General features: G+C 42.0%; 1 protein-coding gene across 5 annotated transcripts in view; it reads right to left on the bottom strand.

The window, feature by feature from the left end:
• Positions 1-23,432, bottom strand: part of CAPN7 (calpain 7) — a 48,918-nt gene extending 25,486 nt beyond the window's left edge. For 2 of the 5 annotated variants that reach the window (XM_077811198.1, XM_077811204.1), the window contains exons 1-9: positions 23,304-23,432; positions 18,689-18,797; positions 17,704-17,861; positions 15,620-15,687; positions 14,382-14,582; positions 12,015-12,101; positions 6,293-6,419; positions 3,259-3,344; positions 1,999-2,092 (exon numbers count right to left, since the gene is read on the bottom strand). In XM_077811198.1, coding sequence (XP_077667324.1) covers positions 1,999-2,092; positions 3,259-3,344; positions 6,293-6,419; positions 12,015-12,101; positions 14,382-14,582; positions 15,620-15,687; positions 17,704-17,861; positions 18,689-18,797; positions 23,304-23,405 — 1,032 coding nt within the window. In that variant the 5' untranslated portion in view covers positions 23,406-23,432. Of the gene's footprint in view, positions 1-1,998; positions 2,093-3,258; positions 3,345-6,292; positions 6,420-12,014; positions 12,102-14,381; positions 14,583-15,619; positions 15,688-17,662; positions 17,862-18,688; positions 18,798-23,303 lie in introns of those variants that run through there. The other 3 variants (XM_077811200.1, XM_077811199.1, XM_077811201.1) reach the window with 3 other exon arrangements.
• Between the last annotated feature and the right edge of the window lie 502 nt (positions 23,433-23,934).

Genomic DNA, 23,934 nt, shown 5'->3' with positions numbered 1-23,934 from the left:
CACAACAATTAATTCATAACAGCAGTGTAGCCTAGTGGATAAAGCACTGAACTGGGACTCGCGAGACCTGGATCCTAGTCTGAGCTCTGCCACTAGCAGGCTGGGTGACCGTGGACAAGGCACTTCACTCTGTGCCTCAATTTCTCTATCTGTAAAATGCGGATACTAGTATTGACCAACTTTGAAAAGCACTTTGAGATCTACTGATGAAAAGGTCTATACATGAGCTAGGTATTATTATTAAATGTATAGAAAAGTCTAACAAAACCCCCTCACCCAGTCAATCAGAAATATGAATAGTTATTTGTCCAAAGGGAAGAGGTCCTCAGACTTCATCACATCTGTTATCTCCAGTTCCTTCATTCCCGATTGTCTGTAGTTTTGCCTTTTCTTGAAAGAAGAAGCCACATGGTGGTGGTTTTGAAATGATTAAAATCTCTTGTTTTAAATTAGGCAGAACGGTGTGTGAGTTTTTACTCCAAAAAGGGTCTGTAATTGCTTCACAAAGAAAATATCTCAGCTTCACCATGACACTAATCTGTCATTGGTATAGACCATTAATGAAGCACATACTTATGGCCCAACCCCACAAACTTGCACGTGCATAACCTTACTCTCCTGAGTGGCCCTAGTGACTTCAATGGGACTCATTCATGTGAATAAGGATACTTACATGCATGTGTTACCCTAGGAGCACCCAATGCTAACTGGCAAGAGGCTCCCTGCTATGTAAAACTCAGCTGGCTTAGCTTGCTCAACACAGCTGACACACTATAGTTGGCATGATATTTATTTAAGAAGTATCATGTAATATATCACTGGAAAACTAATAACTCACTGACCCTTAATATTCTTGCGTGATGGATGGTTAACCTACAAACACATATACCGAAGTGCTGGAAATGCGTAACTAAAATGTGTTTAAACCAGGCACGCCATGGAAAGATGATAAGCAGTTTTTTCCGACAAAGGAAAGGAGATGCCACCTCAAGCCAGGTGTGGCCAAGGACAATGGGCTATTCATTTGTATTGGAGATTGCAGAAAGATCATTTGCACTGTAAAAATCACAAGCAGAGGGTGAAGTCAGCACGGTGTCTATGCCAGAAAGCATGGCGTCTACACTCAGCAAGGGAAAGCAACTTTACCTGGGGATACACTTAAGAATACATTTCAAAGGTTTACTGAACCCATAATTTATCCTTCATCTAAGGAGGCAAAGAAACCAAGTAATCTGAGCTCCATATGCTGGATCCTGGCTAAAGGACAGGCCAGGCATGCTGGAAGAACAGTGGTGAGACAAAACTTCTTTGAACCAAAGATTCTAGTTTGTTGAGTTTCAGTCTGAGGTGTATTTTTACTTGTTTGTTTGAAACTATTTCTATCCTTATTGCTTATACTTGGCATAATTTAAAACAAATGGAGATAGGAATAAACTTGTTTTACTTGTACCACAGACCAACTCAGTGCTTTGACTGAAGTGAAGTGGAGAGTTTGTCAACCCCAGTGAATAAGCTGCTGAGTACTGTCTCTTTAAAGGAGCAGCAAATGTGATAATGTCTTGTGGTGCCACAGTAAGAGGGGCTGAGCACTACAGAGAAAGATGTTTTTGGGGAGAACCTGGATTTGCAAGGGTGTTGATGTCACCCTCCAAGGAATAACCAGGCTGGTGAAACTCAGGGTAAGGCTACTGTGCTACAAAGCACACACCAGCAGCACCCAGGGTTAAAAGGCAGGCGGTGGCAAAACCCCTTACTGCTCTGCGTTGAACCCCAGAGTGTCACAGCATCTTTAGAGGGTCAAGCACCTATACGACATTACACATTATTATGTAACCAGAATGAAATATAGCAAGGTGTTATAATTGCATATGCTTTCTGACAAATGTATATCTAGAATTCTTACTAAGAAATAAAACACACCTTCACAATGAAACAGAATGAACTTTCAAGGTAGTTAGCTTATCCAATAATCATACTACACTCTTTAACGCTAATTACCTTTCTAGGGACACCATTGATATGAAGTTTCACCATGTACTTTCCACATGGATTATACTCTGGTTCTCCTTTTTTATTCTGAGGGTAAATTATGCTATTAGAAAAAGAAAAAAATTATGAAGTATCTGTGAACAATGTGTTGTATGTATACATACTGTATGATGTTTAAAAAAGCATTACATCAATTTGATCTATTTTTGGAATTTAAAAATGCATGCCACCATCTCAAGTTACTAGAATTTCTGTGTAAATCACAGCATGAGAAATTTAACTAAATTTTCTTGGTTTAATTTATATTTTGAACAAGATCTGTATACCTCATTCTTTCTGCAGTCACTCACTCAGTCAGCTAGTCATTCATTGATAATCGAATAAAATAAATGCATGCAACTGTATACTTTACCATTCAAGCAATGTTATACATCTTTCTGAATACATACAATATTTGTATGCATTGCAAATCAAAGACCATGAGTGAAGAAGTTAAGGTTTTAAGAAACCATTGCCCAAAGGATAAGGCAATAAAAAGACAAATGACAGTAGTTTGGGAAAAAAACTGCTAAAAAACTAATTTTGATTAAATCAAAATTTCAAAAAAACCTCTTGGGTCCTGATCCCACAATGGGCTCCATGTGACAGACTGCTAAGCCCATGTGGAGTTCATCATGGGATCGGGACTTTAGTTGATAACATCTCAATTCTACTTAACATCAATGCTGAAGCAAGAGGTAAAACTGTGGCATGTATTGTACAGCAGTTGGCATAGTAAAGAGTGAAAACAAGCGAACGAAGTATGATTAAGGAAGATAAAAGTGAAATAAAAAATCCTCCCAAATGGCCAAATTTTCCAAGCGTGGGTGTCTAAAGTTAAGATCCAAAAACCATATTCAGCATGTACAAAAAGGTGGTTTATTTTCAGAAGTGCTGAGCAGCAAAAATTCCAGTGACATCAACAGGAACAGCAGGTGCTCTGCACCTTTGAAAATAGGCTCCTAAATTCATATTTGGGCACCCGAACAAAAATGTCCCTAACTTAGGCAGGTAAGCTTGAACATTTTGAACCAAATGTCTACATTTTGACTTTCTACAAAATGTAATATCTCAGGTTTATGTATGTTTATAAGCAAGCTTAACATAAACCTATGTTAAATCATCACATCCATAATATAGCCTTCTATCTGTTATAGCCAATGTTAAAAAGAGACAGGCTTTAAACATGTTGCATAACTGACAAGATTTTAGACAGGAATAGCCATTTACCTTGTAATCAACTTCTTGTTGTACCGTCTCTCGTATGCTGCGCTGATAGCTAGTGATGCCACAAAAGAACAATCCGATACTATTGTCTAGGAGCAAAAAAAGACACTAGTGAAGGTTAAACAGTTAAAAGTTCAATTAGAAGCGCTTCCAACAAATAAAAGGATTTCTGAACCAAGAGAGGCAGAGGCGTTGGATCATATTAAAGAAGTTCTGTATTAAAATCACAAATGAGTTTGATTCCCCATAGTTTAAATTCCAGGGTATTACTAATTAAGAGGTCTCTTGGTTTTTGGTACTGTTTCTCTCCCTCTGTGCGTGAAACTTGCAAGCTGCTAATTGCCTTAGTACATTCTAAGACAGAGTCTGTTCTCAAAGCAATTCGCACAGAGAGAGACTCAAAGCAATACTCTGTAACAACAGAAACAGCACCCAGAGACTCCCCGCCCTTTTGTTGTATTAACAGTTGTGATTAAAATAGAGATAGAGGATATGTGGATGGATGCTTGGTGTGGATAATAAATGAATGATCAGGGAGGTGCCAGCCTAAGAATCCAGTGTCCATTAGCTGAAGAAGGCGTCAAGTGGAAATAACCAGAGGACCCCCGGAGGGCAGACTGGAATCCATCCAACAGCCTCAAGAATGGGAGAACCAAAGAACAAGATAACATCTAGCAGCACGGAGCCCTCAGGAATGTGCCATCTGCTGATTGATTCAGCAACAGCATGATGAAACAATTCCCATAGACTGGCATAGGAAGAAATTCCTATAAAAATGGACTCTAAAAAGTGAGAACTTTGGGGTCTGATTCTGCAAACCAACTTCCAGGAGCATCAGATGAGCATCTGACAAGGCCCTGCTCCCTCCTCATGTCCAGGCCACCTGGCCAGTGGGTTGGCATGAGCAACTCTAAGGCTGGTAACTATGATAACAACCTTGCAGAACCTGTGTGTGTGTGTGTTTGTAGGAATGAATGTGTGAATAAATATGAGATTGAATGGAATGTTATAGCTATACCTAACTGCTTACTATGATTCTTTCTGTATTCACAATAAATGTGGTATTTTGCCTTTTCCTCTTTAATAAGATCCTGCTGGTTTTTATTTTATTGGTATAACAAAGGTACTCCCAAAGGGTTGGGAAACCTAAGTTTCCTCAAAACTAAAACCTGATAAACTGAGACAGAAGTAAGGAATTAACTGAATGAGGACCAGAGACAGATGATTCCTAAATGTCCAGTGTGAACAATGCGAAAATCTCTCACTGATTTCAGAGGACTCTGGATCAGGCCCTATGTGGCTTAATATTGGGACAGATTTTATATAGTTTTGCCACAGAAACCCTCCACCATTCTCGGTGGTCTGACTTCTGTTTCCATTTAAGTGGCCTAAATTTAAATTTACGTGCACAGAATCTGGTTAATCATTTGTCAGGACCAATTAGTTTTGTCTGACTTCAGATTGCAAATGGAGCAATGACACAGCTATTTGGATTGGTAGAGCAAAAATTGCGAATTACGAAACTCCACCAACCTCAGTGTAAAGTTATATCTTTGGTAGACAAGAAAAATAACTTAAATTGCCACTAATTTTCCTAGCAAGGGTTAAAAAAAACCAAACAGACATCAAATTAAACACACGGTTTAATATTACATATGTTTTAATAAGCAAGTGTGTAATATGCTACTGTTAGGAAACAAAAGGGCAAACCTTACTCCTACTAGTCTTAAACCCATGGAAGCAAGTGGAGATGGAAAGAGATTAAAGCTAGCTGAATGGTGGGCCCTGCCATCTTGTGGCTGGTTGCAGGATAGAACAGTTTAGGTCAGGCTAGACAGTGCAAGCTCTGAAATTCATCTTACTGCTGCTCAAAAAACCCATTGTATGTGCCCCCCCTCGTGGATGGTGCCAAACACAGATTTTTATTTTCACTGTTAACATGTCAGAAGCTAGAGTGCTCTGCCCCTTGTCCAGTTTTACCTCGTGCATCCCACAGCTAACAGATCAGTGACTCCTGATTCTTAGAGGTCTGAAGAAGGCAGATACCATGTGTGTCTATAATGGGCTGCTCATAATACATGGCTGCCCAATGTAGTTTAAACTAGATTCCTTTGGATATGGAGATCTGAGGTGTACAATAGGTAGTCCATTCCTACCTATATTTTCCCTCTGTTTATTCTTACACTCATAAGTAAATAAAGTAAGGCTGTCAAACAATTTTAAAAAATTACAATTAATCATGAGATACAAAAACAGTCTTAATCAATCATCATTTCAGTCAATCAGCATTGTTCAGTTCACCTCATATGAGTACTATAGTGCCATCTCTACCGTGAAAGTGCAATAACAAATGTAGATTTTTTTTCTATAACAGCTCTCAAAAACAAAACAATGTAAAACTTTAGAGCCTACAAATCGAAGCATGAAGGGGCATACGAATGCCTTGCAACGCCGGCTACAATAGTGCCATGTGAACATCTGTTCTCACTTTCAGGTGACATTGTAAATAGGAAGTGGGCAGCACTATCTCCTGCAAATGTAAAACTTATTTGTCTTAGCGATTGGTTGAATGAGAAATAGGACTGAGTGGACTTGTATGAGGTGAATGAAAAATACTATTTCTTTTATCTTTTTTACAGTGCAAATATTTGTAATCAAAATAACAAAGTGAGTACTGTACACTTTGTATTGTGTTGCAACTGAAATCAACATTTTTGAGAATGTAGAAAAAACATCCAAAAATACTTATAATTTTAAATTGATATTCTATTATTGTTTAACAGTGCAATTAATGACTAATTTTTTTTATCTAGTTAATTTGTTTTCCATTAAGCGCATGCATTAATTGTAATTAATTGACAGCCGTAACAAAGTCAAATGATCCACAGTGAAAACAAATGTAGGTCTTAGAAGAGGGCAAAGCAAAGTTCTCCTACTTGCTAGGTTTTAATGAGCACCCTATTACTTTAAAAGACCCCGAACTCATTCTGCAATTATCAGAATAGCTGGTGTAAATTTCATTTTAGAAACAACTTACCTGCTTTATGCTGAAACTTGACACAGTATAGATCATTGTAGGGTTATTTGTTAGGTCATCTGGCCGCACCCACTTGGAAAACATTGCCTTTTGTTTGGGTGACAATGGTAACTTGCCACATTTATCTCTGGATTTAAAAATAATAAAAAAAATAATTAAAATCAACCAAAGACAGAATCAGAAACAACTTTCCATGGTTTATCCCATTTTACAGCAGTCACAGACATTACTCAACGAGGTCCATTACTCAATTGTGGGGGCGGGGGGAAGAAGAGAGACAGAAAATGTGGAAATGCTAAATGCCTTTTTTGTTTCAGTTTTCACCAAAAAGATGAGTAGTGATTGGACATCTAACATAGTGAATGCCATTGAAAGTAGGATCTGAGGCTAAAATAGGGAAAGAACAAGTTCAAAATTACTTAGACAAGTTAAAAGTTTTCAAGTCAGCAGGGCCTAATGACATATCTCTAAGGCCTTGTCTACACTACAAAGTTTTTCCGGCAAAAGCTGCCTTTTGCCGAACAAAACAGGGGAGGTGTACACACTGCAAAGTTACTTTTGGCAGCAAAACTCTTCTGTTTTGCCTGCAAAATAAAACCACCTCAAAGAGAGGCATAAAGCTTTTGTGGCAAAGTTAAAGCATCAAAGTGTCAGCATAGACATTGCTGTTTGTTTTGTCGACATAACTGGTTTCCATCAGCATCCTGCAATGCCCGCCATGACTGCTCTGCTCAGTGTTTTGATCTCTGCTGCCCTGCAGGTAAGCGCCCCTCCCCTTTCAAAGCTCCCAGAAGTATCTGACAGCTGAGCATGCTACTATGCTCCAGCAACAAAGAGTTAATGTGGAATGCCCCTGCACAAAGAACACAGGGGAAGGCAGATGGGAGTGAGGGGGACTACTGTTGTGCTGCTTTGACATTCCTCAGCACGGAGAGCTCAGAGAGCTGCTTAGGATGCTGTTCCCTGCAGCTGAGGTGGCTGTGGGAGAACTCTGAGGGAATCACAGAACCATAGGAAGGCAGGCAGAGCAGGCTGCTGCTGCCGAGGGGTGGGAGAGACTGCTGTGCTGATGAGAGCCAGGGAGCTTTTCCACAATTTCAGCCCGTGCATATTTCCAACACACCTCTGAACAACATACTAATCCATACAGACCTTCCTACCAGCGCTACAAAAAGGAGGATTCTAGGTGGACCCCTCCTGAAGGTCGAAACAACAGACTGGACTTCTACATAGAGTGCTTCCGCCGACGTGCACAGGCTGAAATTGTGGAAAAGCAGCATCACTTGCCCCATAACCTCCGCCGTGCAGAACACAATGCCATCCACAGCCTCAGAAACAACTCTGACATCATAATCAAAAGGGCTGACAAAGGAGGTGCTGTTGTCATCATGAATAGGTCGGAATATGAACAAGAGGCTGCTCGGCAGCTCTCCAGCACCAGTTTCTACAAGTCATTACCCTCTGATCCCACTGAGGGTTACCAAAAGAAACTACAGCATTTGCTCAAGAAATTCCCTGAAAAAGCACAAGATCAAATCCGCACAGACACACCCCTAGAATCCCGACCTGGGTATTCTATCTGCTACCCAAGATCCATAAGCCTGGGTGCCCCATCATCTCAGGCATTGGCACCCTGACAGCAGGATTGTCTGGCTATGTAGACTCCCTCCTCAGGCCCTACACTACCAGCACTCCCAGCTATCTTCGAGACACCACTGACTTGCTGTGGAAACTACAATCCATCGGTGATCTTCCTGAAAACACCATCCTGGCCACTATGGATGTAGAAGCCCTCTACACCAACATTCCACACAAAGATGGACTACAAGCCGTCAGGAACAGTATCCCCGATAATGTCACGGCTAACCTGGTGGCTGAACTTTGTGACTTTGTCCTCACCCATAACTATTTCACATCTGGGGACAATGTATACCTTCAAATCAGCGGCACTGCTATGGGTACCCGCATGGCCCCACAGTATGCCAACATTTTTATGGTGGACTTAGAACAACGCTTCCTAAGCTCTCGTCCCCTAATGCCCCTACTCTACTTGCGCTATACGGATGACATCTTCATCATCTGGACCCATGGAAAAGAAGCCCTTGAGGAATTCCACCATGATTTCAACAATTTCCATACCACCATCAACCTCAGCCTGGACCAGTCCACACAAGAGATCCACTTCCTGGACACTACAGTACTAATAAGTGATGGTCACATAAACACCACCCTATACCGGAAACCTACTGACCGCTATTCCTACCTACATGCCTCCAGCTTTCACCCTGACCACACCACAAGATCCATTGTCTACAGCCAAGCTCTGCGATACAACCGCATTTCCTCCAACCCCTCAGACAGAGACAAACACCTACAAGATCTCTACCAAGCATTCTTACAAGTACAATACCCACCTGCCGAAGTGAAGAAACAGACTGACAGAGCCAGAAGAGTACCCAGAAGTCACTTACTAAGGACAGGCCCAACAAAGAAAACAACAGAACGCCACTAGCCATCACCTTCAGCCCCCAACTAAAACCTCTCCAATGCATCATCAAGGATCTACAACCTATCCTAAAGGATGACCCATCACTCTCACAGATCTTGGGAGACTGGCCAGTCCTTGCTTACAGACAGCCCCCCAGCCTGAAGCAAATACTCACCAGCAACCACATACCACACAACAGAACCACTAACCCAGGAACCTATCCTTGCAACAAAGCCCATTGCCAACTGTGTCCACATATCTATTCAGGGGACACCATCATAGGGCCTAATCACATCAGCCACACTATCAGAGGCTCGTTCACCTGCACATCTACCAATGGGATATATGCCATCATGTGCCAGCAATGCCCCTCTGCCATGTACATTGGTCACACTGGACAGTCTCTACGTAAAAGAATAAATGGACACAAATCAGATGTCAAGAATTATAACATTCATAAACCAGTCGGAGAACACTTCAATCTCTCCGGTCACACTATTTCTGATCTAAAAGTGACTATTCTTCAACAAAAAAACTTCGAAAACAGACTCCAAGGAGAGACTGCTGAATTGGAATTAATTTGCAAATTGGATACAGTTAATTTAGGCTTGAATAGAGACTGGGAGTGGTTGAGTCATTATACAAAGTAAAACTATTTCCCCTTGTTTATTCCTCCCCCTCCCCCCACTGTTCCTCAGACATTCTTGTTAACTCCTGGAAATGTGCTGGAAATGGCCCACCTTGATTATCACTTCAAAAGGTTTTCTCTCCCCCCACCCCACTCTCTTGCTGGTAATAGCTCATCTTAAGTGATCACTCTCCTTATGCTCAAATAAATTGGTTAGTCTCTAAGGTGCCACAAGTACTCCTTTTCTCCTTACAATGTGTATGCTAACATCCATTTTTGCATTGTCTGTGTGTATATAAATCTCCTCACTGTATTTTCCACTGAATGCATCCAATGAAGTGAGCTGTAGCTCACGAAAGCTTATGCTCAAATAAACTGGTTAGTCTCTAAGGTGCCACAAGTACTCCTTTTCTTTTTGCAAATACAGACTAACACGGCTGCTACTCTGAAACCTGTGAGCAAGACAGGAGAAGTAATTCTTCCATTCTACTCCAAGCTGATAAGGCCCCACCTGGAATAGTGTGTTCTGTTCTGGGCATCACATTTCAGGAAAGATGTGGATAAATTGGAGAAAATCCAGAGGAAAGCAACAAAAAAATCATTAAAATTCTAGAAAACATCACCTGTTAGGAAATACTGAAATAACTGGGTTTGTTTAGCCTGGAGAAGAGAAGACTGAGGTGGGACATGATAACAGTTTTCAAGTACATAAAAAGTTGTTAAAAGGCGGAGGGTGAAAAATTGTTCTCCTTCACCTGAGGACAGAAGCAGCATCAATGGGCTTAAACTGCAGAAAGGAAGGTTTAGGTTGGAAGTTAGGAAAAACTTCCTACCTGTAAGGGTAGTTAAGCACTGGAACAAATTGCCTAGGGAGGTTCTGGAGACTCCATCGTTGGAGATTTTTAAGAAAAGGTTACTCCTGTCAGGAATGGTCTAGTTATTATGTAGTCCTGACTTGAGTGTAGGAGTCTGGACTAGATGATCTACTGAGGTTCCTTCCAGTCCTACACTTCTATAATTCTATGACATACGTAAATACAACTATAAAGTAGTTTAAGTTAATAGCTTTGCAAAGCTAATAATTATTTGGGACATATCATAAGTAAAACATAAAATACTAAATGTTGACATTTCCCTCCCATATGCAACTAAATAGGAGAGGGGAATTCCAGTAGCCATCTTTAACAACAAAGATCAATTTTTTTTTTAAATCATAGGTGTTGGATCAGCACTTGGAGAAGTTTACTCAATGCTGGAAAGTGCTGAGCTATTCCACTCAGGGCCTGGCAGGTCTCAAGACACTGGACTGTAACTCAATTTCCCATCTCCCCCATATTGTCATTGAACTTTACATTTATAAATCTTCCCAATAGTTTCACATAACTGAACTAAAAGTAGTGTCTGTCCCCAGTGCAGTCCCCTCTTCCAAGGAAGTCACCTGAGTCCCAGGTTGCTGCTCTCCTAATATCACCTAGCTCTTATACAACCAACTTCATCAGTAGATCCCAAAGTGCTTTACAAATAGGTCAGTATCACTATCCCCATTTTACAGGTGGAGAAACAGAGACATAGAGAGGTGAAGTGACTTGCCCAGCGTCATCCAGAATGCTAGCTGCAGAACCAAGAACAGAAGCCAGGCCTCCCACGTCCCAGTTCAGTGCTCTATCCACTAATCCAGGGGTTCTCAACCTTTTTCTTTCTGAGGCCCCCCTCCACCCCAACATGCTATAAAATCTCCACGGCCTACCTGTGCCACAATAAGCTGTGCATATAAAAGCCAGGGCTGGCACTGGGGCAAAGCAAGCAGGGCAATTGCCTGTGGCCCCATGCCACAGCCCCATGCAATGGGGCTTCGGCTTTCTGCCTTGGGCCCAAATGAGTCTAATGCTGGAACTGCTTGGTGGAACCCCTGAAACCTACTTACGGCCCCTTGGGGGCCCCGGGGGCCCTGGTTGAGAACCACTCCACTAAACCACACTTCCATTTCCACTCTGAAGAGAAACTAAAGCTGCCCTCTGAAATTATGTGGTGAAGGTGTCAGGCTTATACTCCCCCCCCCACCCACACCCCCGAAGTCCAAAGATTTCTAACAAATTGGAAGTGCAACTGAATAAGACAAGGCGAAAAAACACAGCACAGTAGGATCAGCATGCATTGAGCAACACCGGGTTCAGAGAGTACAAAGGAGGGCCGGGATTTTCCATTAGCGGGTGGTTTTGGGTTTTCACTTTGAGACAATTTGTTTAATGGGGCCTGATTTTCAGAAGCTGGGAGTTCAGCACTTTCTTGAAGTCAGGCTTCATTAAGGTGTCAAGTGGGGCATCCAGAGTTTGAGGCACCCAACATCCATAGTCACTTATGAAAATCATGGCTGAGTTTTAAGCAGGACTTGCATGCAACGCCTCAGTTTTCGCTGTTACCACTCTCTTCTACTGTCAGACTAACTTGGTGCGAATGGCACATTCCACGGGCTGGCAACAGTTTGAGGCTGAGCTACAGCTGTACTTGAACAATTTGGATTTTTGAGAAAGGAAATGCAATGAAGACAGGAAAAATTTGAGAGAAAACAAGAATAAAAATAACTGGAGTAAATGATGCTCACTTACGAAAATGGCACTGGAAAGGCAAAACGCTCCCTCAGGTCAACACTCATGAACGGGACATACTCAACACCATTTATCTTTGATGTCTTTCTGCACATCATAAAAGGAGAACATGATTGTAAGTGTCAAAGTGGGAACCATAATGTTCAAAGCTATTTGGTTTTTACCAACTTCCAGAGCACAACACCCAGGAAATAACAATGAAGGAACGAAAAACAGAAGCCAAGAAATGGTGCACTTGAGGACTGTGGCATTCTGCCTCAAATAGGCAATAACTACAAGTTCCACATTTCTAAAGCTGGAGTACCTGCTGGGCTGGGCATCAATCCTGCAAAGATATGCACAAAAGCAGACCAATGGTCCTCTGTAGACGCACAACAGTCTGCTGCCTGCACATCAATCTGTACCATTGAGATCCAAGGCCTTAAAATACATTTGTTTAAATATACTTTCAACGATGTCTTTAAATTTCTTTTTTCACAAAGTTATAACTATATCGAAATATATACTAACAACTGATATGGCACTTTTTAAAGAGATTAACTGATCAAAAGTGGATGAATATGAAAAAAATAGTCAAATAGTAAAGGTACGAATGATAACACTGGATGTATTTATTAGTGTATTTGTAAAGAGACAGTCAAGTGCACACAGGGCTATAGATAGGGGCTATTTTAGATCAGGAAGAATAAAGAAATATGTACAAGTCAGATGTGACTGTAACAAGTTTCTGTAACCACTGTTGAACAACAGGTAGTCAAAACAACAACGTTTTCAAAAACAAAAGAAATACAGGATTTAAAGCAATGAAAAAGTTCTCTTTGAAGCTTTAGAAAGGTTTACATTTCACAAATATCAGTTAAGATAAAAAAAGCAAACTGTTTTTAAAACGAAACTGGTTCATACAACTGTCAAACTTTTCCTGCGCAAACATATTTATATTGTTAGGGCCTGATCAAAGCCCAACGAAGCCAATCGAAAGACTCTCATTGACTTCAGTGGGCTTTGGATCAGGAGTTAAGTTTTTAGGCACAGAGCTGGGCACTACTAACCTCCACTGAAATCTTACATTCCGGTATCTGTTTGAAAATAAAAGCAGAGTGCATCTGTCCAGACAGCGCCCTTTGGAAGGATTTTTCTACACTGCACTGCCCCACAGTTTGTACTATGGGGATGTGAATAGCAGTATGCACCAAAGTGCTGCACCGTAATTCCCCTGCGAGGATGCTGCGGGTGTGAACTAAAAAGTTCCTGGTTCACATTAATGTTGTCCTCTTTGAAGAGGACTACATTAAACACAAATTAAGAACCTTTTAGTTTACACGTGCAGCACCCACACAAGCGAGTTACAGTGCAGCACTGTAGTCACACCCCTGCAGGCCAAACTGTGGGTCACTGTAGACGTAACCTAAGATGCATTTGATGGAGTTTTCAATACTTGTAATTTCAACTCAGGATATTCTATATTAATTGTTGAACACCAAAGCATGTACAATTTATGTGTCTGATCTTACTCCCATCAAAGTTAACGCAAGAAGGAGTGGGCCTAAGTAAAGGCCCAATCCTGCAAGAGAATAAGCACCCTTAATTCCCGCTGAAGTCAATTTTACTCGAGAGAGCTCTGTAAATATTACAGGGATCTCTGCAGCTCACAGGGTCAGGCCCCTAGATTATACACTCATTCAGGTAGGAAATGTGTGGCGTCTATGTTCCATACTGCACTAAAGAAATAACGAATACACAGAGAACAGAAAAAATACTTCACCAATTAGAAGAATTTAATTCTCTATCAAATACATCTTACAAAGAATGCTGCCTGACAAGGAGCCATCTGCGTTCACTCACAAAGAGATTATTTTTTGGAACGTGTTAGCTTTCAATACAGTCGAATCTCAGTGTTATGAACTGACCAGTCAACCACACCCCTCATTTCAAACTGGAAGTATGCAATTAGGCAGCAGCAGAGACCAAAAAAAAAAAGAAAAAAAAACGCAAGCAGTACAGTACTGTGTAAAACGTCAATTACTAAAAATATAAAGGGAAAGCAGCATTTTTCTTCTGCATAATACAGCTTTGAAACTTTACTAAGTCAATGTTCAGTTGTAAACTTTTGAAAGAACTATAACATTTTGTTTAGAGTTACGAACAATCTCCATTCCCGAGGCGTTCATAACTCTTGAAGTTCTACTGTACTGTGGTAATGAGTGCTACAGAAATATTTCTCCCACCTCCTTAAAAAGCAACCAACAAAACCAAACCAGAAACACACAGCCCTCCTTCCCCGCACAAAACCCAATCATGTCTCTATCTAGCACTTTGCACTAGATTTACATGAATAATAAAATTTGAGAAAATTGGACACTATCTTACCTGAGCACTTCAATCTCCTCTGCAGTGTATCTCTGACCTTGAGGTTCACTAGCTTGCACCGTTCTGATTGTCTGTGGCTTATCATTCAAGGAAAAATCTGGTCCCAAAGGAAAGAACATTCTGACTGGCTGATTCGGCTTAGCTGCCGTTTGTTTGTCTTTCTGAGACGACTTTGACGTAGATTCTTTCAGTGCCTCCGCTCTAAAACAAATATTCTATGTTTGTTTACAGCAACGAAAAATGTATGGTTTAATTATTAATTTGCTCGTTCATGCCTCCATATAATTAACATCAGATAGAGAGACAAACAAAACCACCTATTTTGCTCTTGCTAAGGAAGTCACTTCATGTAGATGTGAAATGCATACTCAGGAAGTTCCTGATGCCAGCATCTCTCTCTACTTTCTCCTGTAGTAAGAATGGCAAAAATACACCAAAAGTAATTAGCATATAAAACAATTTAGGTATAATTCATTTTCAAGTTTCTGTCGCTTTTAAAATTATGCTAGTTGGAGGATTTATGTGAAAATGTACGTATGTTTTGGAATTTAAACACAAAAATAAAAATCCATTTGGATGTTCACTATTCATGTGGATATGAAGAGATTTAATTTATCATGTTGAGATGGACAAGGGTGTTGAAATAACATCTGCCAGAACTCAACACACTACAGACCATATTTTAATTTCAATTGTTGATTTATGCGGAGTTACTCTGCATTTATACCTGTGTTACTGAGACTGGAATCCAGCCCACTAAATCTACTATATATACACACACACAAATATATGTACAGATTAAACTAAAGTGTTCAATTTTCCCCTGCATTAAAGCTCCACTCAGTGCAGGGGAGGGGTTGGCTCAGTGTTGGCTCGACCCCAGCATTAGTTAGAGTAGCCAAGGGGCTGCTCTAATTTACGCTGCGGGAGATCTAAGGGACCTAGTGTCAGCCGAGAACTGACATTATGAAATTCCATTCCATTCTTAGCCTGTCCTCTCCCTACCCCAGCATATCACCATACCCTAGTAGACACAGGAGCTGATTCTGTCAGCTTTATGCCAGTGGGGCGCTCTCCTCCAAAAGAAGAGCTCTCCATGGGCCGTTTCAAGCTAGAATCCATCCCCTTTGTGCTACCTGAGCAACACAAAATGGACAGAGTGGACCAGAGAATCCAGCTCAAAGTATGCACTGTAACCCAATACCAATGGTTTGCATGAGTATTTTGTAAGTACTCACCTATCCAGTGCTTGTCTAGCCAGCTGTTTGAGTTTTGATTGAAGAATTGCATCTGAAGTTTCATTAGCCTTAAGAGAAAAAATAAAATAGCAGGCATTGTAAACCACACCTGTCAATTTAATTCCAGATGTGCAAGTCATACTGCCAAATACCCACTAGTTATTTTTCCCCTGTAGATTTTAACCTCAGAAATCCTCCAAATTTGTCTTTTTGGAAATCAGTAAATACTTCCTACACAGATTAAAGAAAAAGAAAAAAGCAAACTCCACATACTAAGATAAATAAACCTGCTTCTCTTATTGTCTCAGAGTGCACCATTTGTTAGAATGCAAGGTACTGTTTTAAATTTTTCAGCATGGGAAGCACTAAATTCACATAGAATGCTGGGGGAAAATAAATCAAGTTAAAATCTACAGGGGAAAAAACGCAACTATTAAAGATGTTACGTTAAAACACCATTGAACTTGAGTATGTCCCTTCAAGTTTCCAACTGACTTCCCGCCCCCCCCCCCCCCCCCAAATCAGAGAAACTTATGATTAAAGAAATCAGAAGACTTTCTTCCATTTTTTAAAAACTCTTCAGCTTACAAGTTAAAGTCTCATTTCCAGTTTTTTGTGGCTGGAAGGGGCTTGGGAACAGAGCCAGTGGAGGTTGAGGGTGGGAAGTGACCATGGGAGAAGTAAGAAATGGAATATTCAGGCTGGAACAGATAACTGCTCTCTGCATACCACCTGGGTAGAAGAACAGACTGGTCTCTCCACCTGGATATGGTAGGCAGAAAGCCCTACAGCTAAGGAACTAAATAGAACCATTGTAGCCAAGAGTGTGAACGGACGGTTTGTTTGGACTTTCTTTTACCTTGGAGGGGGAGAGGAACCTTCTTGCACTGCCTGCAGTGCCAAAAGCATAAAACTATCACCTTGCTAAAGCAACAGATTACCCAAGATGAAGGGAAACTCAGACACCAGCTGCATCTAATGAGGGACCCAAGTGAGAAGAATGGTTAAAAAGTGATATTAATTGTATGCACAATATTTAATCTAAAGATATGTGGCAACACATGGTAACAACAGAGAGTAGGAGACAACAAAATGATATATGATGAATGCCCACATAGGCAGAAAGAGCTCAGGGCCAACAAATCAAAGGGAAAAAACATTTAGTCTTTGATTAGACCCCGATGCTGCAAAACCAAACGCAAGTGCTTAACTTCATAGCTTGTACAGTCCCTTTCACTTCTGCGGTACTATTTACCTAAGTGAAGTCAGGCATATGCATAAGTATTTGCAGGATTCAGACCAAAACGTTTAAACGTTTTATGTAAATATTACCTTGAGAAATAGTAATGTTACCCTCCCAATATATCACGTCACAAAAAATGGACAGAAGAAGATAATCAGGCTTGGTGGAGTTACATCATGATGGTGAGCTCTTCCTCTAATGAATTAGTTTTGGCTACTGGACTTAGTATGAAAAAAGCAGTACCTGTAATATTATTTAGTTACACTTAAATACTAAAAGTAATTAGGCAATTATTTATTTCTATTTTAACTGGGATTAATTCGTGCAGTGTTAATGTCTTAAAAGAAGATTAGTGAAAATCTGTAGGAACACTTAAATTATGTTAAGTGTTACTTAAAAAAAAAAAAGCATTTGCCTTTAATATATTTAAAAAAAAATGTCTCCAATGACACATTAAAGGACCTTCTTCTTGGGAGAAGAATTACACTTTAAACTGTTTTAGCTTTCTACTGGCTACAGACTATAGATTCCAAAAGAATATTCCAGCAAATTTATAGGGTTTATATACATTTTAAAGAGAATTTAGGAAGAAAAACCCCACATATCAATTTTACACTGTTGAAGAACAGTGCAGGATCAAGTGATTGTAGCCAATGTATGCAAAGTATTTTTCAATGGGATGTAGAGAATAGAAGGCAAATAAAACACCAAAAAACAAAACAAAAATCAAAACACAGGTACTACATTTTTAAGCCAGCCTCTAAAGATCAGTCACCTGTGTAAATGGAAGAATTTCTTACCAACACATAATTCCACCAAGTTAACTTGTAGCATAACATACTGTTTTCAAACAGAGTTCCACTGCTTCGGAGTACAATTCTACAGCTTCTTCTGCATTGCCTTTGTCATCTTCATCGAAAGCCTGTGTAACCAGGAAATGGGCACGCTCCAGGTCCAATTGCTGTTTTGACTTCAAAGGGTCGGTGTTCTGTGATTGAACTACATTTTTAAAAAATACAGCACTTAGCTAGCTGTGATGGTTGTTTAGGTGGAAAAATCTTTATTACAATAGGTAACCAAGAACACAACAGTCACACAGCTTATGTCTGCTCACGGGCCAGAAACCAACACCACTTTTAAACATCCTGTCGGATTCTAAGCTAAAAAGACACAATACAATAAAGGAACAACACAGGAACTAGAGACATGGTGCATCAGGGTACTGTGATTTTGAAATAAAAATATGAATATAGTTAACTTTAATACTATATATGCTATAATTGTTTTCTATAAAATATGGTGAGATCCTGTACTTCTGGTGGAAAAAACTCCTGTTGAGATAAATGAACTTGGTACGACTCAGTGGGGGTTATGTGTGTTGTAGGCCCAAGCACCAATACTGCAATGAAATCACAAGTGTATCCGTGACCACGCAGCGTTCCACGTAGGACAAGGAATCCACCTGCATAGATTTCAGTACAGAAATGGGGCCTAAATGCATGTGTTATTTGTCCTTGGCACTTTTTTTTTTTTTTGCATGCACACGTGCTATGGCTAAACGATTTTCTCAAATTTACCATGACAGAAGTGCTCCACTTCCTTATGTAAGAATATTTAGAAGAAAAGTCGATTCGTGTTAATATGAAATAATTGCCCCCACATAAGCTTCACTTGCGATGCATCTTAGCACTCAGCTTACTCATGTGTTGCGGGGTTCTGGATATCGGATGAAATATGGTAATTCAGTTTTATGGTTGACAGGACCATACCTCTTCCCACTCTGTGAATTTAATCTAACACATATAATTAGAAAGCTCTTCACCAACCTGCTGAATACAGAGCTTGAACTCTCTCCAAGTACTCATTTATCTTCTCTTGAATATTTTCCAAGTTTGAGCCTGCCATTCCAGCATAAATCAAGGCTTGGGCAGCTTCCTGAGGGAAAAGTTAACATGCAATAAATCTGCTTGCTGTAGGAAGAAGTCCTTCCTGCAATATTGGGTTATGAACTTGCTATGAGCGCCATGCAGGTGAGCCCTTGGGCCTGCAAAGCGCCTCAATGACTTCAAGGAGGATCTGCCTGCACAGAACTTGTTTCAAGTCACAACTGAGGCCTCTGTTGTTTTTCCTTCCACTTAATATTTTAGCACATGGAGTGACCTGCAAAATTAAAATGAGCTTCCTGAGAGTGTATAAAACCATCTCTTAGAACTTGTCTATATTAGATCAGTGCCCTGGCTTAACTAAATAGATTTTAAAAAAATCATCAACCTAACTGTACCAGCGCAAACCTCAAATGTAGCCACACTTAAATCAGTTAAACCTTTAGCCCAAGTCACTAAAGCCCAGATCCTCAAAAGTTATGTAGGTGCCTCACTTCCACTGAAGTCAGTCTCCCTGCATTTTTAAAAAGAGCTTGTTGCCCATTCAATATTCAATTATCTGCACTCATTATTTAATGACTCAGATATCTTTATATAATTGTAGACTCAGAAAATGGAAAAAAAAAAGACAGGTGCATAACTGAAGTTGTTTTTTTCCTATATTTATCAATTTACTTCTGACTGGAAAACAAAGAACTTCAGTCTGAAAGAGAAGCAAATCAAATATACAAGAATCTTAAAGTAAGACATACATTATAAAAACAAAACATCTCAATCATGACTCTACTAATTTTGCTGGCATAACACTACCAAATCTTCATGTACAATAAAATTAACAGTCCACCACTCTAGAATGCTCCTGGAGCCTCATCCTCCAGTTTTTGTATGCACATAACATGAACTTGTGTCAATGGATGTTTTGAACAAGAAAGGACTGTACAGCTTAAATCTGGATGCACAGTACTTAAGGATTTTCATATCCTACAACACCAGTCTCATTTCAAGTGTACTTACAATGCTATCAGCTAAAGAAAGCTGTACATCCATTCACCGTGTTTTTGTGAAAAAAAACCACAGAATTTAGCAGAGTTTGTAAAGAATTTGCAAAGCATATAGTACAGATTCGCACTTTAAGTTAGCCATGCTTTTCATTTAGCAGCATAGCAAACACAGGCCTCAATTCTGCAAGCTGCTCCATGCAGTTGTACCAGATATGAACCGGGCTCCACATAGGCACAGCTGTCTTGGGGCCTGATCTTGCAAGTTCTCCTTGTGCAAACCTCATTATACTTATACTGTCACCAATTGTAGAGAATCTCGATATCTAACTTAAGGCCTATAGAGCTTAAATTAAGATCTACTAACATGGAATGATTACAGTAGGGCTCCAAACAGTGTACAGTAACTCCTCACTTAAAGTCGTCCCGGTTAACGTTGTTTCATTGCTGATCAATTAGAGAACATGCTCGTTTAAAATTGCACAATGCTCCCTTATAACGTCGTTTGGCAGCTGCCTGCTTTCTCCACTGCTTGCAGGAAGAGTGGCCTGTTGGAGCTAGCTGGTGGGGGCTTGGAACCAGGGCGGACCGGCAGCCCCCCTATCAGCTCCCCGAAGTTTCCTGTGCGGCAGCCACCCAGCAGACTATCAATTGCTGGCAGTTCAGCTGTCCCTCTACCCACTGCCTTGGAGTTCCTCCCCGGAGCCTCCTGCCTGCTGTGTGGTGGGAGGGGGAGAAGAGGGAGGGGGAAAGAAGGGGGCTAATGTCAGGGTGTCCCCCTCCCCCCATCTCCACAGAGCAGGCGGTGAGAGGGCGACACAGATGAGGGAGCTTGCTGGCAGCAGCTGCTGTCTCAACTTGCTGATCTACTTAAAAAGGTAATGTACTCAGAGTGGTTCAGTGTACTTAAAGGGGCAATGCGGCTCTCTCTCTCTCTCACACACACACAGGGTGTCTCTCTCTGCCATGCTGTCTCCCCTCCTCAATTTGTGCTGCCTTGTAGTATGAGGCTACATTAACAACAATGTGTTAACCCTTGAGGGCTCAGCCGAGTGCTAGTTCATCATTTAGCAGTAAGGCATTCCCTGGGAAATATCCCACCCTCTGACTTCAACACCTCAACCAAGCTTCATAATCATCATTGCTGTGTACAGTATTAAATTGTTTAAAACTTATACTGTGTGTGTGTAAATATAGTCTTTTGTCTGGTGAAAAATATTTCTCTGGAACCTAACCCCACATTTACATTAATTCTTATGGGGAAATTGGATTCACTTAACATCGTTTCACTTAAAGTCGCACTTTTCACAAACATAATTACAACATTAAGCGAAGAGTTACTGTAGTCTGCCTCAGTGGATCTGATTGAAGTACATGGACCTAATTCTCCCACAAGACAGTAGTCCCGGACAGCGAAAAACAAAAACAAAACACCACTTGGAACAAAGGTCAAAATAAATGTACAAGAAAATTAGCTAATAATAATCAAACCATCACTTCTGATTAGGCAAAAGTCTTCAAAAGATAAGACTGATAAGCACCATTACAGCACAAAGGTAGCTGTTCAAAAGATGAACATCCAAAGCTACTTTACTATAACTGTAGAAGGGTCATGCTGTCAGAGTTACTACTGCTAGTCAATAAGAAATCTAGACAGAAAACAATCAGTATTGCACAGTCAGTCTTTAAAAGTTTATTTCCTACTGATAGGACAAGAGTGCACCAAACAAAACAAAAAAAATAGTGTGGATACTCTGCAGATACCATAAAGTTGATGTATTACATCTGAACTGGACTAGAACTTCCAACTCAACATAATCAAAATAATTTAGAGGAAGTGTTGTGCAGCAGCTGTGGCCAGAGACTGGAAGTCAGGATTTTATTCTGAGTGCCACGAATGTGAGGTGAGAATGTGAGGTCATGTAACCTCTCCATGCTAACCTCACACAGCTATACAGCTGGTATTAAAACAGAGACCTCAGAGTGCAGTTAGGTATGTAAAATGCTGTTAGATTAACTAACCCCTTGGGTGGGCGAGAATCCTCACTGCATGTGGGACACAGATGTGGACAATGTGTGCGGGCGGGGGGGGCATCCATGCAGTAGATGGGAACACCCAGGGCAAATACATGAAATCGGGGAGGTACGGAGCTCCCGGGGACGGGACGGGGGGGGGGGGGGGGGGGGAGGGAGGGGGCGAACCCAGCTGAGCGATGAGGGGAGGGCGGTGGTCCCGGGACAGGGGCGCGGCGAACCCGGCTGCATAAGTATAAGCCAAGAATCATTATATGGGAATACACAAGTAGTGTGTAGTTTGAAATCATCCCATTAATAACCTTTTGCATTGGGACTTCGCATTTATGTATGCATAAATGATACAGTTAAGGCTGATTGCTGCTGTGTACAGTACTTAAGAGCCCAAATTTGTTCACTTGCAGTTTTCTAGCATACTTTGTTCTTAGATCTCGGATGTTAAAGAGATAAATTTTCCCACTTCACTATTGATCAAATGCAAAAATGTCTCCAGGGACTAGCAGTGAAACGCATCACAAAAATGGAAGAAGAACATTGTATTTCTCTTTCTTTTGCAATGAGATCACATTAAGGTTTCTGTGTGCTGGAACTCCATCCACTCCCATTTGTGCTCAAATAAATTTGTTAATCTCTAAGGTGCCACAAGTACTCCTTTCCCATTTGTAAGTAGCTTCCTGATGGGAAGTCCAACCAGTTTTAAAACACACAGGTAGTTTTAGTTTCCGCAGTCTAAAAATAACCTAGGGAATTTCTGAACTTGTATTTAAGGACACAGGTTAGCCAGATGCAACATCATTCTCTCACGCCAAATGTGTTTTTCTAAATCACCTCTGATGGGGCAAATGTCTCAAAGTAATGGTAAAGCCCCCCAATACACAGGGACGAAAAATGGGCAGTGATGAGATCAAAAAGGAAACCCACTGCACGCATAGCCACTCAGGTCCCTTTTCTTCGAAGATGGGCTGCAGGCATTTAATACTCACTGCTCTGAGGAAGACTGTCTGACTGAAGGGAGAGGAGACAAACAACCATGGGATCTGGGATAATATATCTTCACTCAAGGAGGAGAACTCCGCTTATCAAACCTCCCGCGCCCCCCATCTCCCCTTCCATGCCCGCTTGGCAGCTGTGACTGGTCAGTGTCAAACGCCCAGGCGATCTTCCAGTCCCCGCACAGTCCAGTTCTAGGACAAACCCCCTGGGTGGGCGAGGACCCTCACGGCGTGTGGGACACAGATGCGGACAATGTGTGCAGGCGGGGGGCATCCATTTAGGAGACGAGATCACCCGGGGCAGAGATATGAAATCGGGGAGGTAGGGGGGTCCCGGGGGGGGGAGGGCGAACCCGGCTGCAGCGGCGGGGAGGGGGGGTCCCGGGGGGGGGGGGGAGGGCGAACCCGGCTGCAGCGGCGGGGAGGGGGGGTCCCGGGGGGGGGGGGCGAACCCGGCTGCAGCGGCGGGGAGGGGGGGTCCCGGGGGGGGGAGGGCGAACCCGGCTGCAGCGGCGGGAGGAGGGGTCCCGGCACCTTGTAGTAAAAGGCCGCCTCCTGGTAGCGCCCGCCCTGGTCTCTCTGCACCGCCAGCTGGGCGAACTTCACCGCGTCCAGCTCTAGCGCCGCCGCGTCCATGGCCAGGCCAGACCCGACCCACGTTCGCTCCCTTCTTCCGCTTCCTCCCTGCGCCAGCTCCCGCCTCGGCCCAGCTGCTACGCCCCCGCCCTCGCTCGCGCGCAACCTGCGCATGCGCCCACAGGCGGTTTCGGTTTCTCCGGAAGGAGGGTAACGGCTGCGCGTGCCGGGAGGAGGGAGGCCGGGCGCGCGCGCCTCCCCCCACACCCCGCCAGAGCCGGTCTCGTGGGCGGGTTGCCGTTCACGTGCGCGGCTCGGGTGTTGCCCTGCTGCTGGGGCCGCTCCGTCAGCTGCCGGCGGGGCTAGGGCGGCAAAGCCCTGGCTGCAGGTTACCGGCTGGACTGGAGCGGTCCTCGCGAAGCGGCGTCCTTGGTGCCCCGGCCGTTAGCGAGACCCCCGAGTTTATGCCCTTTTCTGTTTTGCTCTGTAGAATGCAGCTTCCAATGTTAAGAGGATGCCTTTTTGCTTTTAATCACTTCTTTTGCTTCCTTGTTTAGCCACCATCACACTTTTTGGGTCCTCTTGTGTT

The sequence above is a fragment of the Eretmochelys imbricata genome, chromosome 2, assembly GCF_965152235.1.
Source record: "Eretmochelys imbricata isolate rEreImb1 chromosome 2, rEreImb1.hap1, whole genome shotgun sequence".
NCBI classification, from domain to species: domain Eukaryota; kingdom Metazoa; phylum Chordata; order Testudines; family Cheloniidae; genus Eretmochelys; species Eretmochelys imbricata.
Note: the sequence above shows the minus strand (reverse complement) of the source record. Positions and strands in the feature narration are given on the sequence as shown.